Here is a 14,798-nt window from a genome sequence, read left to right as displayed (position 1 = left end):
ACCGTTTCGACAGTAAGGAATAGGCGCGCGCGGCGTTGCCCTAGCTTCATACCATAATTTTCTCAGTCATCTTTCGTTTTCTTTCCTTATTGCCCATTTATCCCCCTCTGCACGTGTACGGTAGCCTGAGAATCGATTGATCAACCTTCCTGCTATTCTGTTTCGCTCTCCTTCTCGGACATCTTTTGCGTTTCGCAAGAGCTTTTCGCACGCCAGCGCATGAACATTTAACCGACTAGGTGTAAGGCCCAGCGTATTCCACTTCGCGCGCGCGTGCGTGTGCGTGTGTGTGTGCGTGTGCGTGTGTGCGTGTGTGTGTGTGTGCGTGTGTACGTGTGCGTGTGTGTGCGTCTGTGTGTGTGTGCGTGTGTGTGTGTGCGTGTGTGTGTGTGTGTGTGCGTGTGCGTGTGTGTGTGTGTGTGTGTGTGTGTGTGTGTGTGTGTGTGTGTGTGTGTGTGTGTGTGTGTGTGTGTGTGTGTGTGTGTGTGTGTGTGTGTGTGTGTGTGTGTGTGTGTGTGTGTGTGTGTGTGTGTGTGTGTGTGTGTGTGTGTGTGTGTGTGTGTGTGTGTGTGTGTGTGTGTGTGTGTGTGTGTGTGTGTGCGGAAGACTTGCAAGCGTTGTCCTCAGAGATGGACATTACCGGCTGCGCCAGCGCCTCTTCGTCAGTGCTGGAGCTATGTACTTTGGAAATCTGTCGATTTCTTCTGTTTACGACCAAGTGCTTAAACGTTTCAGTTCCTGCATTTAAAAGCCGCTGATAAGTTAACCTGAGAGGTCATCGGCGCTTATGAACAGCAATGCTGCTTTCCGATCCCATTTTGGACCAACCCACTGCGAATATTCCATTGCCGTTCTTGCTCTTCAGCTGAAACTTGCGCAGCCTTTCCGTGCGTAGCTGATGCCGAATGTTCGACCGCAAGTATGTCATGACTCACTAATACCGCAACGCTCACTCGCTTCACTGCAACCCGAGGCTTCCGAATCACGGAATGCACCGCAGAGTATCGCTTCCTGCAGGAGTACCTTCGTTTTTCATACTTGGCGCCAATATATAGTAGCAGACGACAGCGCACTTTTTTCTGTCACTTTATTTATCTTTTTCTTCAGAATGCGTAACCCGATTGTGTGCTTAAGCAACCTGGCACCGTCCTACTGCACACGTCACGCGTACGTCACAATTTGAACAAAATGGCGAATTGTCGAGAATAGGGTCCCAGTTGAGTAGAACTAGTGAACTAGAATAAAAGTAGAAGACTGCAACTTGAGGCGACCGCATAAAAAAACAGCTGTTAGCTCACCGAGTTTGGTAGATGGGTGATGAAGCAAGCGGTGACATGTTGTAATTGCAGAAAGGACTGAAACGACGTCATAAGGGTACTTTTCAGCTGCGTAGCATTTTAGAGGGTTAATATTGAAGACGCAAATTTAAAGCTGAACGGGGGCGCTAGCTGCCCTACCGTTGCAAACGCTTTGCCCTCATAGAGAAGCGCGGTTGTTGCCAAGCGCAGCAATGGCGGCCTTCCAATTCAGGCGGTTGATCTGCGCGCGACGAGGCATTTCAGAGAGCACCGCGATGTTTTCTAATTATCTGTCTGGACGGTTCGTGAGTACAACCTGAGGAGTCATATGGTGCGGCGGCTGTTCAAGGAATTTCGCGGCGACAAGTAGTGAGAGATCACCCGAAGCTTCCGAATCACGGAATGCACCGCAGAGTATCGCTTCCTGCAGGAGTACCTTCGTTTTTCATACTTGGCGCCAATATATAGTAGCAGACGACAGCGCACTTTTTTCTGTCACTTTATTTATCTTTTTCTTCAGAATGCGTAACCCGATTGTGTGCTTAAGCAACCTGGCACCGTCCTACTGCACACGTCACGCGTACGTCACAATTTGAACAAAATGGCGAATTGTCGAGAATAGGGTCCCAGTTGAGTAGAACTAGTGAACTAGAATAAAAGTAGAAGACTGCAACTTGAGGCGACCGCATAAAAAAACAGCTGTTAGCTCACCGAGTTTGGTAGATGGGTGATGAAGCAAGCGGTGACATGTTGTAATTGCAGAAAGGACTGAAACGACGTCATAAGGGTACTTTTCAGCTGCGTAGCATTTTAGAGGGTTAATATTGAAGACGCAAATTTAAAGCTGAACGGGGGCGCTAGCTGCCCTACCGTTGCAAACGCTTTGCCCTCATAGAGAAGCGCGGTTGTTGCCAAGCGCAGCAATGGCGGCCTTCCAATTCAGGCGGTTGATCTGCGCGCGACGAGGCATTTCAGAGAGCACCGCGATGTTTTCTAATTATCTGTCTGGACGGTTCGTGAGTACAACCTGAGGAGTCATATGGTGCGGCGGCTGTTCAAGGAATTTCGCGGCGACAAGTAGTGAGAGATCACCAAGGACTAACGTCGGTCCCAAACATTGTCTTTTTTTTTTCTGTCTAGCATTATGCACTCAGTGCAATGTTAATGAATTGAAGAGCCTTTCCGCAATAAGGGGGGGGGGAACCAAACAAAAATACTGACAGCTTCTATTTTAATAAAGGAATGTGTACATGGCACATGTTTGCTTGCCACATGTGATGTGTTTCATGTAAAGTTTTGTTTTGATATGCATGCAGACTCGTCATGTGCTTATTCTAAAAAAAGAAATAATAAGTACTCCATAGCACGTTATGACGATAACGATACGCTCAAATCATTTTATGTTGTTGATTGACATTTTGTGTTGACTGCTTTTTTTTTTTAATACAGCCAGAAAATAATCTCCCTTTACTGATTTGCATTTTACGATTCCGACTCTAAGGAATACGGGAGCACCCGCGGCGCCACTCTAGCTTCATACGTAGGGAGCCTGCATGTAAAAAAAAAACGGTACATATAAGCTCCCTATTCATACCGCGATTTTTTTCAGTTATCTTTCGCTTTCTTTCCTTATTCTCCGCTTATCCCCCTCTGCACGTGTAAGGTAGGACGTCGCCTAGTTAACCTCCTTCGTTCTTCTGTTTCTGTGTCTCTCTTTCGCAAACATCTTTCGCGTTTCGCAGGAGCCTTTCGCACGCCAGCCCGCATGAAAAATTAACCGACTATAGGTGTGAGGCCCAGCGCGAGCCTTCCCTAAATTTCTCCCCCCCCCCCCCACACACACACACACGCACACTCCCTCTCTCTCTGCGCTGCTTTCCGCGCTCCACACAAGTCAAGCCGACGCAAAATGTTATAAACATAAGCAGACTTACTGACCTTATTATAACTGCCATAACGCGGCTGTTCAAAAAAGGTGGGCAGCACAGGAGTACCTAACAGTGCGTGCGTTGTCATCGGAACGGCCATGCTGGCTGCGCAGACGCCTCTTCGATATTTCAGTCTGTTGTTTTTATACAAATTCGTAATTCCTCTGTACGTAGGGTCTCTCTCGCGAGCCGATCTTAGTTAGGGGTAACGCACCTCCCGGCCTACGACGAATCCTCGGGCATACTGGTGCGTCGCCTCGTTTCCAGGATGACCTGCGTGTGCGGGAACCCACAAAATTTTGATCGAACGGGCGTTTTTAGAGTAATAAAAAAATTTCAAACTTTTGGCTGCTGGTTGATGAATTCTACCTTTTGCGAAATTTCTAATGGCTGTTTTTGAGTCGCTAAAAATGTATTTGGAGTCCGTCGTGACAATCGCCAGAGCTACAGCCACCTCTTCTGCCTCCTCTGGCGTTCGTACTTCGTTTATCGTCGCTGAATTTTGTAAGCGATGCTTGTGATCGACTAGTGCCAGGGCATAGGCTCTCTTATTCCCGTATTCTGCTGCGTCCACATATGTCGTATTTGGTAGACTAGAATAGTATTTCTCTAATGATTGGGCTCTTGCTACCCGACGCTGCAGGTGAAACTCCGGGTGCATGTTCTTAGGTAGTGGAGGGACTACCAGTATTTTGTGTATTGGACGGGGAACCGACGTTACCTGTGAGTGTCTTCCCTCGTAGTGTATGTCGGTCTTTTGCAGTATCAGTCTTCCGGTCGATGTTGTGGTCAACCGCTCGTACTGCGCCGTGAGGTGTGTTTCGATCATTTCTTCTAGTGTGTTATGTATCCCCAGTTGCATGAGTTTCTCGGTAGCCGTGCAAATAGGAAGACCGAGTGCTGTTTTGAAGGACTGCCGAATAATGGAATCGATCGCTTCTCTTTCCTTGGCCTGTAGGAATAAGTAGGGCGTGTAATATATAATGCGGCTGAGAACGAATGCTTGCACAAGTTTTAGTGTCTCTTTTTCTTTCATCCCTCTTTCTTTGTTTGATATCCTCCGAATAAGGCAAGATGTTTGATTACTTATCGTTCGGAGTTTTTGGATTAAATCCGTGTTTTTGCCATTTGATTGAATGTACATACCCAGTATGCGCAACATTTTCTACTCTCGGGATAGTGAAACCATCCATGTATATATTCATGTTTGTGTTAATGTTTTTTGTATATCTTTTTGGTTTAATGACTAAAAGTTCCGATTTTTGAGATGAGCATTCCAAGCCAATTTTCTCCGTCTCCTCCACTACCGCATCTGCTGCTTGCTGCAGCGTGTCCTCAATTGTGCCGGCGTGACCCTTCGTTGTCCATAGAGTAATATCGTCGGCATAGAAAGAGTGTTCTAGATCTGGAATTTGTTCCAATTTACGTGCCAAATTTATTAAAGTGATATTAAAGAGAAATGGGGACAGTACTGAGCCTTGCGGCGTGCCCCTGTCCCCTAGTTGGAATTTGTTGGAATGTATACATCCTAATTGAATTTATGCTGTCCTACCTGTTAAGAAGGCCTTGATATAATTATACATCTTGGCGCCCACCTGCAGCTCGGATAGGGCACCCATGATAGCTTTTTGGTTCACATTATCGAAGGCTTTTGTAAGGTAAAGAGCTAGTATGGCTCTTAACCTGTTATTCATCTCAGGTGCCAAGATTTCGTGCTTAATCCTTAACATTGTGTCCTGTGTGGATAAAAGGGATCTTAATCCCAACATAGTATCAAGGTACAGATCCCACTCGTCCATGCACGACTGAAGCCTTGCCAGGGCTACGTGCTCGAATAATTTACCTAAGCACGAGGTGAGAGATATTGGTCTCAGGTTTTCTATTGAACGTTTTTTCCCTGGTTTCGGAATAAAAGTTACCTTGGCGTGCTTCCACGTTTCCGGTAAGGATCCTTTATTCCAACATTCGTTGGCGAAGTTGGTAAGTTGGGAAATGGAGTTTTCATCTAGGTTTCTCAGCATAATATTTGTGACCCCATCCGCGCCGGGTGCCGAGGGCGTGCGGATTTTATCAATAGCTGCTCGAACTTCCGCTTCCGTTATGTTGGAGTCTATTTGAGGGTTCGGGTTGCCTTTATATTCCGGAAGGGGTTCTTTGTCACGAGAGGTGTTGAAATAGCGAGCCTTAACAGCGTTAATAATTTCTTCGTTCGTGAGGTCATTAACGTGAAGAAGTCTTTGTATTTCCTGCTTCTTAACTCCTTTGCTGGATTCGGGATCGAGAAGATGTCGCAGTAAATTCTACGCATCTCGCGTACCCATGTTTCCATTAAAGTTGTCGCATATTTGGTGCCACTGTTGCTGAGCCAACTGGGACGCGTGATCTTGAATTTCCTTGTTTAGGTTGGCTATTTCGACCCTAAGCATTTTGTTGTGTTTTTGCATACCAGAGCGGTTCCTAGGAGCATCTTCGTTTTTCATACTTGGCGCCAATATATATTGTAGCAGACGACAGAGTTCTTTTTTTTTTTCGATCACTTATTTTCTTTCTTCAGACTGCGTAACCCGATTGTGCGCTTACGTAACCTAGCTGGCACCGTCCTACTGTACACGTCACGCGTATGCCAGAACTTGAACAAAATGGCGCACTGTTGAAAATAGGTTTGGTTTGGTTTGCGGGGTTTAACGTCCCAAGCAACTCAGGCTATAAGAGACGCCGTAGTGGAGGACTCCGGAAATTTCGACCACCTGGGGTTCTTTAACGTGCACTGACATCGCACAGCACACGGGCGCTTTGCTTTTCGCCGCCATCGAAAAGCGGCCGCCGAGGCCGGGATTCGATCCCGCATCCTTGGGAACAGTGGTCGAGCGCCGTAACCACTGCGCCACCCCGGCGGGGCTGTCGAAAATAGTAATAGGCCCCAAGGCTCCAGGACTGCGAACCAACTTTGCCGTTACACACTGACTAACCTTGCCGGCTATGCCACAGCACTTCAAAGCATGGCTGTGGTGACTATTGAAAATAGCGAAAGATCCACGATCTTCAGATAAAAACTACACTAAGAAAGAGTAACAGCCTCGTACGTGGCATCACCTTTCTCTCATGAAAGTTATTTTGGCGTTATAAAGTGTAGATCAATAGCAGTTTCTTGCTGTTTCATCTCAAATAAGAGCACGTACGCGCAGGCCGCTCCACTGCACTGACTGATTGACAAAACTTTATTGCCACCGACGAGGTTCCCTTACACCCCCACTTTAACTCAGGTCAGTTCAGTTCAGTTCAGTCGTTCAGTCGTGTCCGACTCTTCGAGACCCTATGGACCATGTCACGCCACGCTTTCCGGTCTCTCACCATCTTCCTAACATCACATAACTTCATCTGCAGTGCCCCGAGGATGCCATCTAACCATCGCGTTCGCTGCCTACCCATTCTCCGGCGACCCTCAACCATTCCCGACATCAAATCTTTCTCCAGCGACTCCTCTCTTCTCATCAGATGACCAAAGTAGCTGAACTTTAACTTTAGAATTTGACCCTCCAATGAGCAGTCAAGGTTTATGGTCGACAATATCGGCTGATTTGATCTTCTGGCAATCAACGAAATCTCAAGAGCATTCGTCAGCACCACAATTCAAACGTGTCAATTCTTCGGCGGTCAGCCTTTTTCACAGTCCAACTCTCGCATCCATACACCACAACTGGAAAGACCATAGCACGAGTTATACGGATCTTGGTTGGCAGACTAATGTCTCTGCTCTTTACTAGGTGGTCAAGGCTAACCATTGCTCTCTTTCCCAGAAGCAGGCGTCTCCTAATTTCATGACTGCAGTCTCCTTCCGAGGTAATCTTGGAGCCCAAGAAGAGAAAATCTGTCACAGCTTCCACTTCTTGTCCATTGATGCTCCAGGACTTGATAGGGCAAGATGCCATGATCTTTGTCTTTTTAATGTTCAGTTTAAGCCCAAACTTCTCACTCTCTTCTTGTACGCGCATCAGAAGTCTCTTAATTGAGTTCCACTTCACTTTCTGCCATTAAAGACTGGTATCATCCGCATATCTAGGGTTGTTGATGCGTTTTCCAGCAATCTTCACTCCGGCTGAAGACTCGTCCAGACCGGCCTTCCTCATGATGCACTCTGCATATAGGTTAAATCGGCAGGGCGACAGTATGCAACCTTGCCTCACTCCTTTCTCAATCGGAAACCAATCAGTAAGATCATGCCCAGTTCTGACTGTGGCCTCTTGCCTTTCATACAGGTTCCTGATGAGACAGATGAGGTGAAGTGGAACTCCCATCTCTTGGAGAGCTTGCCACAATCTGCTGTGATCTACGCAGTCAAACGCCTTCGCATAATCAATAAAGCAGAAGTAGATGGGTTTCTGGAACTCTCTTGCTTTTTATATGATCCAGCGAAGGTTGGCAATTTGGTCTCTAGTTCCTCTGCCCTTGCGAAACCCAGCTTGCACATCCGGAAGCTCCCGATCCACACACTGATGCAGCCTACCTTGGAGGATTTTCAACATACCTTGCTAGCATGCCAAATAATCGCGATCGTGCGGTAGTTGGAACAATCTTTGGCACTGCCTTTCTTTGGAATGGGGATGTAAACTGACCTCCTCCAATCCTCTGGCCACTGCAGGGTTGTCCAAATCTTCTGACATAATGTATGCAGAATGTTAACAGCGTCATGGTTGAGGTTTTGAAGCAACTCAGCTGGAATGCCATCAATTCCGCTAGCTTTGTTCTTAGCAAGGCTGGCTAAGGCCCATTCAACTTCACTCTTCAGGATGCCCGGCTCGAGATTAGTAATCACAACCGTCTTATGTTGGGTTTGCACATTCGGGTCCTTCTTGTACAGTTCTTCTGTGTATTCCTGCCACCTCTTCTTTATCTCTGAGGCTTCAGTCCTTGCCTCGTTTCTCCTTTATCACGTCCAGCTTAGCACAGAAGCTTCCTTTGATAACTTTGATTGTCTTATACAGCGCTCTTGTGTTCCTTAATTGGCTGTTGTCCTCAACTGCTTGGCACTGTATGTTAACTCAGGTACGTAGACCCGAATAAGGGGCTGGAACCATGGAACTCCCTGACTAGAAGCGCGCAAGAATACACTGATTCTTTGTGGCCTCAGCCGCCAGGTGGACGACTTCTTTTTGGTATAATTTTGGGTCTCAAGACGTGGTCTCAAGGTTTTCGCTTTGTAGAAGGAACTCCCAAGATTCCGAATCTTCCATCGCCAGTCTCTTCGTAGCAGACGACGCGCTTGGCCGGAAGCATTGTTCGACTGCAGCGCTTAGTTCGCAAGATCGCCACTATAGCCAAAAAGAAACAGGTAGCACCGACAGCATCGATAACATTTTACGAACGAAGCTCTAACCAATTCTTGTCGTAGTACAGTCAAAACAAAGCTGTTTTTGCATGGATTAGTGAACATATGTGCGAACAGTGTAGTACCGCAGTACACGCAGTACACACAGAGGTACACATGGTAGAAGAACACACATGGAGGAACACATCACTATATACTGGCTAGTGTGCCGAGGGCGCGCGCTGGCGTGTCCGCCGCGGTGATGCCTTCCCGCCGCCACCGCGGGGCGGCTATCGCTCCGCGTTCGCGGCCTCGGCAGCATAGGCGGCATATATAGGTCCGGATAGCGTGCTGCGCTTTTCACTGCGAAACCTGTCTCTTGACGGTTTAAGCGCACTTTGTGTCTAAAAACAGTCTTGGTGGAAGACATTCATACCGTCCTAGTACTGTGCGGAGAAAATCATACGCTCAAATAGCGCTCGAGGAAGCGTTTAACAAATACTGTCTGGTCCATGTCTGCTATATATCTGTTTTATTTATTCAGCTGAACCGGATAAGGTCTTAAGCAGAACACATATTGACTTCCTGATATCCAGCGAGAGAAGAAATTTGAGAAAACCACCTAAAGTTGACACGTTGGTTGCAATAGTTTGTTAATCTTTGATTAAACGATCGAGTCCGGGCCGGATTCAATATATTGCTATGAAATATTCCGATGACGATTTTATTTGATCTAGAGCCACTCGATTGCGATCCACGCATCGCGATTGCGGATGTAAGGTATCGTATGCATCTTCCTTCTGAGTGAGCGCTCAGTCAGCCCAGGTGGTTGTCCCGAATTATGGGAACTATATTCTCAATCGCGATCTAACCCGGAACGGATCGACGACGACTGTTATTGTCCGTGTGACACAGGTATCAGAAAATACCCTTAATATTTTACACTGTTCATTAATCCAACTTTGAATTTTATTTACTCTTCGGTCTTTTCTTATGGTCCATGGTATATCGCGATGCCGCAGCTGTCAAGTGCTACGAACGTCAATACGTATACGGGCCTCATGCTTTCGAATAGGTTACATCGACGTTTCTGCAATTCAGTCACGCTTATTGCTAAGGTGATATATATCAGGTTAGTGACGTTTTATAGCGTCACATTTATGCTACAGAAAAGAAGGGCGCGCTCTTGCTTTTTCGTAACATATATTGCACGCGCGCATGTTTTCAAAGATCGCATATGCGACAATAAACACAAGCAGTCTGAATCTGACTTCAGTTTTTGTTCTTACTCTTTATTCATTTGTTTTATTAGGAAGTCACTTAATTGTTGCTTCATACATAAATGATTATTATGCGGTGTGCTTTCTTTTGTAACAGAAAGAAAGGCAAGAAACAAAAGTGGTGATTGTATCACTGATTCTTTTTTTTTTTTACAAAGTCTACAATATAGTAAAATTTGAGTAAAAAGGCGCAGCAACAATAAACAAGTAAAAATATAGAAATGCACCGCTAAAGGTTTTGGAGAAAGGCCGCACATATGACACCGCAATAATTTTAAAGTAGTCTGATACCAGTTTTTGGTGGTATTTTTTTTTTCACTTGCTAATGATGCGCTAGATATTCCTGTATAATTCTCCACGTGGTTTCTCGTTTACCACCGCTAAGTAATTTATAATTAATTTTACTTTCTTCACCAGTTTCGGCTTCGCGGTTTCAGCAGCCGAGCGGTTGTTGTACGGTCACAACTGTATAGGTCACGCGCGGGATTAAAAAAAAAAAAAAAAAAAAAAAAAGCTTCAACCGCAGACTCACTTATTAGCTCCTCATTTTGCGCTTTCAATAGAGCCACTTGTTCTGCGCTCCATGCCAGTTTTCTCTTAGCTCTTCTCAGAGCGCGAGAAATGTTGCAGCATTTATTTGGCTAGTTGCATGCTTTTTCCTTCTTTCTGCGCATCTTGTGTAAGCCTCCGCTGGTATTTGCATTGCGCAGCTAACCCCTTCAGAGTTGACGGTCAAGCGACACTTTTTCTGCAAAATATATTCCCATGAATGATATGTGCTTCCTGAATCAGCTGGTTGCAGGCCACATTCGGAACAAAGACCCTCCAGTCTTCAGCTTTAGATATTGTTGTATTGTACGCGCTTGTTTTTTTCTTTTCCGAGAATATACACTATTGTGTCCACAGAACTGCGTTCAGGCTTCCAAAAGTTATCACTTTTTCTATGTACAAAGTGGCAAAGTTCTTTTTTTTTTTTTTTTTTTTTTTTTTTTTTTTTTTTTTTTTAGGCTCGATAACGCGCGTAGGCTACAGATCCAGCAGGTGCTTCGGTTAATTTGGTCCAAGTTGCAGGTATGTAAATTGAGTCAAACGGATCCCGAGGCTCAAAGCTGCACGTCTGCTGCTGCGGGCATGAGTTCTCGCTCGTCTCTTCTGCTGTCAGCTCCTTGGAAGCATTGTCAAACATCCTTGACGGTGCGTGCATGGCTGTCGTCTGCACCACTGGCATTACGGCATTGCGTTTTTGTCGTTTAGCGGCCGGTTGGTCACAGAGGTTCCTCAACTTTCTTTTCGATGTCTTCTTAGGCAGAAGATGGTTCGGATAATGGTCGAATAGCGTTGGCACGGTTTCGGGCTTAATTCGTGGTCTATCTCTAGCGAGCTCGTTGACGATGCCGTTTACTGTCACTTTGAACGTTCTCTCGATGTAGCTCTCCTCAAAATATTTTTCGCAGACAACACACGTTGAAGTCAACTTGCGGTCCTGTCTTTTAATCAGCCGCTTCCACTACTACGCAAGCTGCGCAGGGTCCGATGGCACACCGAACATAGAAACCTAGTCCTGAGCGGTAGCCACTCCGACAGAGCGACACGAAACATGTCTTTACCCTGCCCTGATGCTTTATTTTTAGCATCATTAGTCGTTGCAAATTTAATTATCTCATATGAATGCAAGAAACAGAACGACTAAAACAAAAGAACAGCGTAGACGCGTCCAAAGCGCTCGAACCCACTGATGGCTCGGCCAGCGCAGCTGCGACAAATCAAGGGCGCGCCGGCGGCCGACGGCGTCGACGGCACCTTTACGATGAGCAGCGCCCCTGGCGGCCAAAGTTGGAAGGCATCGCCGGCGCGGACACCTCCTCCCATTGAGAGAGCCCTCCGCACGGCACACTAGCCACCATCGCAACTTTCACGGGCTATAGGCGGCGCCACTGGAAATCCAATATGGCTGCCCTTGAGGGGATCCGGCTGTCAGGCTTCAAGTGTATTGTGCTGGGCCGCTGGGCTACGTTTCCTGAAGCTGCATTAAAATATTCGCGCGTGTGTTCTGGGGTGCGAAGGTATGCACGGTATTGTCAGTCAGCGTATGCAAGCCTTTTGTGAGCATGCGTTGCAGGGGTGCGATACAAAGGACCCCTCAAGTGTGGCTGGTCAGGTACGTGAAACATCCTACATGCTGACTGTGTTGTGCGCAAGTACGACAGGTTCCCAGGCGACTCTAATCGCGCCACTAAGTGCTGCAGAGAAACGTTCGACGGGGACAGAATAAACATGAATATAGATAAAACTTTCAACTTTTATCCAGGGATCACGGGCACTCGCGAACTGCAGCATTTCAAGAAGTCGTGCTGTGTATTCACGCGCGTAGCACATGTATGCCGAGCGGCCAACCCCGCATTTTATGTGGGCAAATTTTTTCCTTCACTTCAAAATATACGCCGTCGCATCGAAATACGCACTACTTTGTCTGGGCACAAGGAAACATCACTACAAGGTAATAATGATGGTCTACTGTGATCGCTTTAACCAACCTGTTTTTCTTTTTTCTTTGCAGCACCTCTGATAGGCAGTGATTTTGACTTTCGCAAGTGATGACCCAGTGCTGACACACGTTTTTTTCGGGAACAGCTACTTGAAAAGCAAGGCAGCTAGAGCGCCGGCTTTGAGAACAGTCCGAATATGGACTGTGAGTGTATGCTCCGTAACGTTCAATATAAGCTTTTAATTTAGCGTTCATCTGGCAGCTGCTGATTGCAAACACTGTATTCACTCAGCCGGGTAGGAAACAAACATTCTTAACTTCTCGAACATGTGTGGGCCATGAAATGGTCGGCAGTCAAAAATGTTATTACGTATGGCTCGCAACTTACGCCAGTCTAACTTCTCACATCAGAAATGCGCACCGAAAACCGTCATAGCTTTAGTCGCAGTCTTTTTTTTTTTTTTTTTTTTTGCGAAACTTGGTTCTGCTCAGAGTTTAGAGTGGCAAGGAAAAACGAGACTCATGCATAATCCCAGAAATGAGATAGCTACGCCGCTCATACTGTCACTAAGGGGGTGTTTCTTCGTCGACCAGGATTTATCACGATGCTTTTCACGATAAAGTAACCGACTTGATCTTACCGAGATCTTAACTTAATTATCCTCTCCTTCCGGGACATATAATCTGGAGATAACATGTGCAAGTTTATCCCGCCTTTTACCGTGCAGTCAGAACACATCGGTGTATGGAAGATTCGACTGCTTTTATGTTTTCCCCTCGTACTATGTGCCCCACACACCAAAATACAAGTTATATTAATAATCTATTGTCATGGCTGCGAGCCAAATTCAACTCGAAAAGCAGTTACACACTACAGGAGCTGCAGTACCGAGCTCCACGCAAATAATTTTCGCGGGAGGCGCAGCAGCAATTAAGCTGGAGGAGCACGAGCCGTTCTCCGAGTATCCCCCCAAGGGCGGTACCGGAAGCGGCCGCGTGGCGGCGGCACTGTACGTGAAAGTTGCGAATATTATAAGCACTATAACATCACAGAGACGACAGAGCGCTCGTCGCGCACTCTCCGTGCTCTCTCCCCTTCCGCTCTAGTTCGTCGTCTGTTAAGAGCCCCTACAGCGATACAACTGGCATGCAACTGGTACAACCAGTACAACGGTCATATACCTTGCAACGGTCGCATTAACAGGCTAACAACGCTACTCGCTCTGTGGGGCTGCGGACTCTGTGCTTAACAGCTGTGTCGTTTCGTGCGTTATCCCATAGAGCTCTTCACGTCGTTGCATTTATTAGTGTAAGTACTATCAAACATTCACGTAGAATCGGTGGCCACTTCGATCGCGCGCTTTGGGCACCCGCACGGATTTTGTCTTCCATGTGTGTGTCAGTGTGGGCTTGTCTTGTCCGCAAACAGTTCGTTTTTATCTTGTTTCCACTGGATGTATACGTCGCTTGCTTCTTCCACACTTATGCGGGCCGCTCTGCCAGCTCCCCCGTGATATATACCCGTGCCCGTGGTCTGTAGTGGCTAGCTGTGGCTTCGCTAAGCTGCCTTTGAAGTTATAGGTCTTTGAAGTTATAGCACATATTGCACTAATTGCAACTTGTCTATTTCGAAAAGGTCGTTCGGCTTGCACGTGCTGATAAGTGCATGTAACAGGTGGACTTGGCCTGGGGAGCGTACAGAAAAAAGAAAAGTAGCATCTGTGCTTGGGTGCTTCTTCCGGTTTCTCTTTCACCTTGTCCAACCCAACTTCGTTGGTATTTTTTTTTTTTTTAGCCGGAGCGTGGTGTTGGCCTAGCCGGTACAGATGCTTAGAACTCTCAAGTTTGTTGTCGCGACATCCTCGAGCAGATACGCTCCCCTCTTGGGGACCAAAGGGCTCTCGATAAACCCCGTGCCGTCTGCCTTCTATTCAGTCACTCAGGTACGGTACGAGTTTTTGGCGTACGCACGCTCGTAATGTTCGGCCGCATGTTCTAGCAACAGTAACACATTGGATTGCTACGAACCAGTTTGTTTGCCCCCCCCCCCCCCCCCCTTTCTTTCTTTTTTTCTTTTTTCAATGCGATTTCAGATGACCACTAACGAAATGTAACATATCGACAAACATATTGCGCCAGCGTCGCATTATTTCAGCAGGCGGTAGGTACCAGCATTGCTGAAATAGTGTATGAGCACCGAAGCCGAAGGTAGCATTGTTGAAAACAAAAAAAGCATGTTTGGTTATACTGTCGCTGTGCTTTTCTTTTCCTGCCTGAGCTCTTTTTGCTTTAGATCGTGTCTTGCATGCCACCTCTCAGTTGCATGGTGCATATCGGGTCCGTTTTTGTGCGTTTGCCGCGTTGTTTTAAACTGAATGTTTCTACTGCATGAATTTTCATAATTGGAAGAAAAGTGAGGGGAACTTACAGGCTTTGTCAAAAGTATATATGTCAAAGGCGTTTGCTTCTGTGTTACGCAACCTAGAGTTCGATGCAGCCAGC

The 14,798-nt window shown here is 46.6% G+C and overlaps 1 protein-coding gene across 3 annotated transcripts in view; it reads left to right on the top strand.

The window, feature by feature from the left end:
- The first annotated feature begins 13,329 nt into the window (after positions 1 to 13,329).
- Kyat (Kynurenine aminotransferase) overlaps positions 13,330 to 14,798 on the top strand; it is a 37,906-nt gene continuing 36,437 nt past the window's right edge. The window contains exons 1-2 of one of the 3 annotated variants that reach the window (XM_084588822.1): positions 13,330 to 13,605; positions 14,092 to 14,239. In XM_084588822.1, coding sequence (XP_084444948.1) covers positions 14,123 to 14,239 — 117 coding nt within the window. In that variant the 5' untranslated portion in view covers positions 13,330 to 13,605; positions 14,092 to 14,122. Of the gene's footprint in view, positions 13,606 to 14,091; positions 14,240 to 14,389; positions 14,458 to 14,798 lie in introns of those variants that run through there. The other 2 variants (XM_084588823.1, XM_084588824.1) reach the window with 2 other exon arrangements.

This window comes from Amblyomma maculatum, chromosome 1 (assembly GCF_055883805.1).
Source record: "Amblyomma maculatum isolate TAMU_Amacu chromosome 1, ASM5588380v1, whole genome shotgun sequence".
Lineage (NCBI taxonomy): Eukaryota > Metazoa > Arthropoda > Arachnida > Ixodida > Ixodidae > Amblyomma > Amblyomma maculatum.
Note: the sequence above shows the minus strand (reverse complement) of the source record. Positions and strands in the feature narration are given on the sequence as shown.